Source organism: Cibotium barometz, chromosome 39, assembly GCF_041138505.1.
Source record: "Cibotium barometz isolate CiBa-2024 chromosome 39, ASM4113850v1, whole genome shotgun sequence".
Classification (NCBI taxonomy): Eukaryota; Viridiplantae; Streptophyta; class Polypodiopsida; order Cyatheales; family Cibotiaceae; genus Cibotium; species Cibotium barometz.
Genome location: NC_141084.1, coordinates 19,103,018 through 19,111,048, shown reverse-complemented (window position 1 = coordinate 19,111,048; position 8,031 = coordinate 19,103,018). Strand labels below are relative to the sequence as shown.

The window sequence follows — 8,031 nt, the reverse complement described above, 5'->3', positions numbered from 1 at the left end:
AGAGAACCCTTGAAAACCCCTAGGTCTAAGAGGAATTAGAGCAATTTGATCTCGAGTAGACAAGATCTCATTTTTCCTCAGAAAAAAGGTGCCTACAAAAATCGCCTGGAACAGTAGCATGCATTGGCGTTTGACCTTCTGTTTAGATGGGCTCGAGCGCAAGTGTGTTAGCTATGTTTGCCTAAAGTAGCTTGAGCTAATTTGATGTATGATGGGAGATAGAGCTCCTCCACCAGCTGGGGGTATAGAGGGTTTGTTGAAAAAGAGGTAAAAATCTAATTATCTACTAATCCTAATTAGCCAAGTGATTAGCAAGATAATGGGCTCATAAACTTGATGGATTCTAGGCTAGGCTCTGATACCATATTAAATTTGTAGCAATGTGATGAGCTATGGTGGATCAAATGCTAGAATCAACATCATTAAAAACAAAGAGATTAGATGATAATTAAGCTGTGATTAGTGAGAAATTAATTGATAGCTTAATGTAGGCATGGATAATCAAAAACTAGCAAATTCTCATTAGGCCAATGCCTCAATTTATAGTTTACATCCAAGCATCCAATCCCACTGATTTCTCCTTGATTCACTCACCTCTTTTGCTTGATTCTCTCCACCTCTCCCAGAATATCTCCACACCTCCTAAATCTCCTCATGCTACCCTTTATCCTCTCCCAGGAGATACTTCTCACCTTTTCACAGGTTCTCTCACATTTACAGATTCTCTTTTATAGCCTCTTGCCAAGGGCTTGTTTCCACACACACCCTATTCACTTGTATATTTCAACAAGCTATCTAGGCAAAACAGATCTAATATGCGACTTGGTGACCAAGCTTTTGTTGCCAATCAAAAAGGCAAAGGTAAAGCTTCTTCGCATGGTGGCTATAAGCCAAAATCAGAATCCTCAGGTAAGGATGCAGAGAAAGAAGGTGATAAGCCTAAAAAGAAGGGTAAGTGTCACTATTTTGCAGGAAACTAGGGCACTACATACATGAGTGCAAGAAAAGGCTAGAGAAGGAGAAAAAGAAAGAATCGGGCATGGATATGCTGATGCATCTGCACAAAGTGCAGCAAAGAAGGAATCTACAAGTTTTGTTCAAGATGATTGGGCATGGATTGTACATTGCAGTTATGACCCTTCGGTTCATGATGTATGCATGTCAGTGGCAAAATCGGATGCTTGGTACTTTGACAGTGGTGCTAGTAAGCACATTACTTCACAAAAAGGTTTGTTCTCATCTCTAGAATATGTCCCAAGTGCAGGAACTATCACATATGCAAATGGTTCCTCATATCTTGTCAAAGGAGTTGGTAGAGTTGTGCTCACTGATGCTGTGCAAATGGGGGTACATTTACTCTTTTGAAAGTTTTATATGTTCCAGGCATTAAGAAGAACTTACTGTCAGTTTCATCCTTAACCTTGTCAGGCTTGACGATCAAATTTATGGATGGCAGATGTACAGTTTAGGATAGAAATGATGGTTATTCTATCATTACCTCAGGTACCTTGTTTCATGGCCTATATAAGATGGATGTATTTGAGAAGTTACAGCATGATGCTTGCTCAGTCTCTATGACTAGTGCTATGAGTGATGCATAATTATGGCATGCACGATTTGGCCATCTGAATTATGGCAATTTGTTAAACCTTCAAAGGCATAATATGGTGTCTGAGTTGGCCAACTCTTGATACCCCTACTAGACATGTATGTGAGGGGTGTATTCTTGGTAAAATGCATCGGGCATCATTTCCAAAGAATGGATTTGTGAGAGCTATTAAGAAATTACAGCTTATACATAGTGATGTATGTTGTCCTATATGAGGACACCATCTATTGGGGGATATCTCTACTGGGGGATATCTCTATTGGGGGAAATTACAGCTTATACTACATAGTGATGTATGTGGTCCTATGAGGCCATTGGTATACTAAGTGGGTTTACAAGTTAAAATGCAAAGCAGATGGTAGCATTGATCGCTGCAAGGCTAGACTTGTTGCAAAGGGGTATGCCTTGCAAAAGGGCATTGATTATGATGAGACCTTTGCACCGGCATCTCGTATGACTACCATTAGGTGTCTCATTGCTTTGGCAACACATCATGGGTGGAATGTTGGACATTAAGACTGCATTCTTGAATGGTGATTTAAATCAGGAGGTGTATGTATCGCAGGCTCTTGGTTTTGATGTGAAAGGGGAAGAGTCTAAAGTATGCAGGTTGAAAAGGGCTCTCTCTGGACTTAAGCAAGCTCCTAGAGCATGGTATGAGAAGATTCATGCATACTTGGTTGCAAATGATTTTTGCAAGAGGAGGTGTATGTATCACAGGCTCCTGGTTTTGATGTGAAAGGGGAAGAGTCTAAAGTATGCAGGTTGAAAAGGGCTCTCTCTCGCCTTAAGCAAGCTCCTAGAGCATGGTATGAGAAGATTCATGCATACTTGGTTGCAAATGATTTTTGCAACAATCCAACAAAGAGAGTACCCTCTATGTGAAGAGGAGTAAGGACACATTTTTGGTCATCGTTCTATACGTTGATGACATGCTGCTCACGGGACCCAATATAGATCAAATTTCAGCCTTTAAGGCTCATTTGCAGTCATCGTTTGAGATGTCAGATTTGGGGCCCTTAAATTATTATTTGGGGATTTTACATAGTACTCTAATACTTATGTTGGGTTTGCACTTTTCTTTTGTTTTTTACCACCAAAAAGGCAATCTACTTGTCTTTATCATGCACAAGATGGGGTAGGAAATCACGTAAAAAATGTTAAATAGGAGGAGATTACTACATCTGCTAGTCTTCCTAGTGCATATGACGGGGTGGGAAAGTATGTAGAACGTGTTGAAGAGGAGGAGATTACTACATGTGTTAGTCTTCCTAGTGCACGTGATGGGGTGGGAAAGCACATAGACATGTTCAAGAGGAGGAAATTACTATTTAAGAGGAGGAGATTTCTACATATGGGGGATTGTATGATGGAGTTGTTGATGGAGTTGTTGATGACATGCATGTGAGTGAAGCATTGGAGGATGATGCTATGGGACCTAGCCCTATAGATACTAGTGCTTTTGTTCACCCTGAAAATGAAGTTGTACAAGATGAGCGGAAAGAGGATGATGTACCGATTGAGGAGAAAATGGGCTACTTACTCATTCTTTTATGATTTTGTAGGTTATTTTTCAATCCGATTGTATTGATCCAAGATGGTGGTATTTGATTCAAATCACCCCACAATCCACCCACATATTTTAACGTGAAGAAGTGGAGGAGAAAGTGGATGAAAACATAGTGGATGATGAGGATCATGAAAACCATGACAATATAACGGAGGGTGTAGATCAAAGGGAGCAAATTGAAGACCAACAAATGGAGGAAGGTGTACATCAAAGAGATGAAGATGAAATAGGGCTCGACAATGGTGATGATGTAGATGTAGACCCTGAGATTGATGGTGGCTTGGATATTTTTATTGATCTCTCACCTGAGCTAGACATTGATCCTAATAATCAAATAGATTTGCCACAAGATGGGAGTGATGAAACATACTTGGAATCACTCAAAAATTGTATTTGCCTCCTTATTTTTGGATTTTTCAAGCTATTTATACAAGATGAAGTTGCTTGTGTGCTTTGTGTGTGTGTGTGTGTGTGTGTGTGTGTGTGTGTGTGTGTGAGAGAGAGAGAGAGAGAGAGAGAGAGAGAGAGAGAGAAAGAGAGAGAGAGAGAGAGAGAGAGAGAGAGAGAGAGAAGGTAAGGAAGAGGATGTGTGTGCCAGTCTTATATTCTATTAAAGGCTAAGCAAAATTACAATCTGTTTTTCTCAATTTGAGCCCTGAAGGATGGTATTAATTGATGTAGGCATCCAAGAAATCCCAAGGCATGTTATTACATTATCCTTATATCTTGGTGCAATGTAAGAAATAATCTTTTTTTTCTTATAACCATTGAAAAAAGGACAAACTTGAAGCCCAACTGGTTTTTATTTAAAAAATGCATAGATTAGTTGGTTTTATAACTAAGACCTCAAAAATTTCCATGTTTTCATTAAAGGCTATTCAAAATTACATCTGGTTTTTCTCTAATTGAGCCCTAAAAGTTACACTAAAGGACGGTTTTTTTTTTAAAGTCTTGGTGTAGAACATGTTGAAGAGGAGGAGATTACTACATGTGTTGGTCTTCCTAGTGCACGTGATGGGGTGGGAAAGCACATAGACATGTTCAAGAGGAGGAAATTACTGTTAAAGAGGAGGAGATTTCTACATATGGGGGATTGTATGATGGTGTTGTTGATGACATGCATGTGAGTGAAGCATTGGAGGATGATGCTATGGGACCTAGCCCTATAGATGCTGGTGCTTTTGTTCACCTTGAAAATGAAGTTGTACAAGATGAACAAAAAGAGGATGATGTACCAATCAACAAGGAGAAAGAGGAAGATGTACCGATCGAGGAGAAAATGGGCTACTTACTCATTCTTTTATGATTTTGTAGGCTATTTTTCAACCCGATCATATTTATCCAAGATGGTGGTATGTGATTCAAATCACCCCACAATCCACCCACATATTTTAACATGAAGAAGTGGAGGACAAAGTGGATGACAATGTAGTGTATGATGAGGATCATGAAAACCATGACAGTATGGAGGGTGTAGATAAAAGAGAGGCTAGAGCAAATTGAATACCAACACATGGAGGAAGGTGTACATCAAAGAGATGGAGATGAAATAGGGCTTGAAAATGGTGATGATGTAGACGTAGACCCTGAGATTGATGGTGGCTTGGATCTTTTTATTGATCTCTCACTTGAGCTAGACATTGATCCTGCTAATCAAGTAGATTTGCTACAAGATGGGATTGATGTAACATACTAAATACATTTGGCATCATTCCAAAATTTTATTTGCCTCCTTATTTTTGGATTTTTCAAGCTATTTATACAAGATGAAGTTGGTTGTGTGCTTTGTATGTGTTGGTGAGAGAGAGAGAGAGAGAGAGAGAGAGAGAGAGAGAAGGAAGAGGATGTGTGTGCCAGTCTTATATTCTTTGCAACCTTCGTCATTTCTTCATGTATTACCCATGCATAGGCCATAAAAAAGACAAAATGAAGGTCTGAACCCAAAATGCTGGTATATCCAACGCTCTTACTAGTAAACAAATATGGGTGAATACCATTAATTTTCTCACTGGTATCCAGTGAGAAAATTAACAAATTTTCTCATTGTTTAACAAATATGGGTGAATACCATTAATTTTCTCACTGGTATCCAGTCGAAATTGTGCCAACGATCATTGTTTAGCAAAACACACTAGCATTTTTCACCAGTAGGCCTCTATTCCCTTGTATGGAATTTTAGAGAACATACTAAGGATGTATGTGAGTGAAAAGCAAACCAATTGAAATTAATTTCTTGCCTCCATTAAATACAACAAATCTTGGTGTTCTTCCTTACAACTAGTTTTTCTCAATTTAAGCCCTGAAAGTCACCCTAAAGGATGGTTTCTTTTTTCTTTTTCTCAAAGTCTTGGTGCAGGTATTAATTGGTGTAGGCATCCAGGAAAACCCAAGGCCTATCTGTTATTATATTATGTTTATATCTTGGTGCAGTTTCAAAAATAAACTTTTTTTCTTATGACCAGTGAAAAAACGGACAACCATGAAGCCCAACTGGTTTTTATTTGAAAAATGCATAGATTAGTCGGTTTTATAACTGAAACCTCAAAAATTCAAATTGAGCCCTGAAAGCAAATTAAGCCCTGAAAGCTGTATACACTAAAGGAACTTTTTTTTTTCCCCCCCCTGTGAAAGTCTTGGTGTAGGCATCCAGGAAACCGGGGCTACTTTATTTTGGTGCTTTGAAGCTTTCAACATTGTTACATTATTTTGGTGTAGGCATCCAGGAAACCGGGGCTACTTTATTTTGGTGCTTTGAAGCTTTCAACATTGTTACATTATCTTTGTAATAATATATAAAAGGTTGCGTGTGTGTGTGTATATGTGGCGGCTATGATTGCTTGACCTGGTCGAATTGCGCGTCCGGAGATCTCCTGCAGAGCCTATAAAAACCTTTTGATTCATTAAAAAAAAACATCCTTCAAATTCTGATCTTCCCACTAATATCGCAATCCATAATTAAGCTCAATCTCAGCCAATCTACTACCGCAAAATACATAATTAAGTCTTTTAACGAGTTCGTAATTAGCCTGCAAGGAGGGATGAACATGCGCTGCACGACAATCTGCGAAAGATCTCCGGTAGCCTGCCGTACTGCACCTGCTGTTCGATTGCTTTGGCCCGTTCTTCTTCTTCTTGTGATTGCAGGCGGCGTTGACGTCGTGGCCTCTGCTCGTGTACTGAGTCCACGTACTCTTCTGCAATCTGATCAATCACAGCTCCTGGAATCCGGTATCATTATCCCGACCGCCATCTCCGTGCCGTCCGGCAACACGCTGCACCTGGCGTTGCGAGCGGTGGGCCAGCAGCACTACGCCTTCAACGGCACCAACTGGGTGCTCTATAACGCCACCGCCAAGCTCTACGTCGATGGTACTAGCGCCAACGATTCTCTGGTAGGCGCTGTTGTGGGCAGTCACTTCTTCTTGGCCCAGCCGGATGCCAGCGGCGGGCAGCCCTCATGGCAGACCTTCGACCAGCTGGGCACTGAAGTCAGCCGAGTCACCGCCAAGACCCTGGCGTCCATCACCGTCGACCAGGAGAGCATCCCTTGGAGTCTTCTCCAAGCAACCAGCTACAGCGGTAGCAAGTGAGTACTACTACTCTTATTCTTAGAAACCTCCGATCGACGTTTAATGAGTTACGGCAGATATTGACACAAGCTTGTTTGTTGGATATTGTAGGGAATCGTTGGGTGATGTGAGCTACGTTCAACGCCTCGAAACCCTGCATGGCCTGCCGCCCTCCAGCAGCACCGCCGGAGCCACAGTGGGCGACACCTACTCCTCCGAGTACTCAGCGCTCTACGCCTACTACGTCAAGAACTATGCTTGAGCTGTCTCCTTATACTATGAGGAATTCGGCTTGCTGGTCTGATCCCTTGCCTTGCTGAGGCTCCAATATCAACAAGCGGCTCCAGGCCCCCAGACAGACATTTGTCCATGTCATTGAGCTATCATATATGTATACCTAGAATGAAATATGGGAGAAAAAACGTTGTACAAATATGGAAGAATATATGATGTGTCCATATGTGGTATAATTCCACATGAGTATATTAATCATTAAGCTCCCAAATCAATCATTAAGCTCTCAGATATGTATACAACTATGGGATATTCTGTACACAATTCAAAATCTATTACAAATGCTAGAAGTCTTTGTGGGACATATATCTAATTAATTAGTCCTTATTCTCTATATGACGTACCCATATTCTGTTCTATGTTATAAAACAAAATTTCTCAAATCTTACAGAAAAATCAGTCATACTGCAGAAAAAACGAAGAGATTTTCAAGAAATCATATTCGTTTATAAATCCAAAGAAACAATAATATTCGTCAATACGAAAATCTCAAAAATCAGAGAGATAATCGCCAACAAAAGATCTAGCCAATAGGGAGAAAAGCTCAAGGTAAAATACCAAAAGAAAACGAAAGGCTGCAAGGCATAAGGTATCTCTCTATCTAGGAATTTTTAAAATCTATAAAGTATAAGGAAGGGACCTAGAAGGCTATGTCTACTAGCCTTGGCTATGCTTGTATGCATGTCTTCATCATCTCAAGGGATTTAAGCAAGGCCAAAAAGAACACAAAACTATGGAGATTTCATTGGTAGCAAAGCGAGCACATCTTGATGGTGAGCAGATGATGACCTACAAAAATCAAATCCAACCGGATAAGAAAAGAAGAAAGATTTAAACCATATGAATAAGGGTTTTTTTTAAAGCTTACACAAAGGGTAATTCCTATGCAGAGAGGGAGCAAGAGGTTCTGTCTTATTTACTACAGGAAAACTGACATTATGACCGTTATGGTACATTTCTCAATGAGATTGTGATTCTTCAAGATTCTC

At 40.1% G+C, this 8,031-nt stretch overlaps 1 protein-coding gene across 1 annotated transcript; it reads left to right on the top strand.

Annotated features, from left to right (window-relative positions):
- The first annotated feature begins 6,108 nt into the window (after positions 1-6,108).
- On the top strand, positions 6,109-7,292 carry LOC147615824 (uncharacterized). Its single transcript, XM_086777978.1, has 2 exons — positions 6,109-6,765; positions 6,860-7,292. The coding sequence occupies exons 1-2, from the start codon at positions 6,218-6,220 to the stop codon at positions 7,008-7,010; spliced, it is 699 nt and encodes a 232-aa protein (XP_086634104.1). The 5' UTR covers positions 6,109-6,217; the 3' UTR covers positions 7,011-7,292.
- The last annotated feature ends 739 nt before the right edge of the window (positions 7,293-8,031 follow it).

What these genes read in the sequence shown, in the direction of transcription:
- LOC147615824 (XM_086777978.1), top strand. Translation starts at nt 6,218, where the DNA reads ATGAACATGCGCTGCACGACAATCTGCGAAAGATCTCCGGTAGCCTGC. An exon ending in ACCAGCTACAGCGGTAGCAA is followed by an intron (nt 6,766 to 6,859) that starts GTGAGTACTACT and finishes TGGATATTGTAG; the next exon opens with GGAATCGTTGGGTGATGTGA.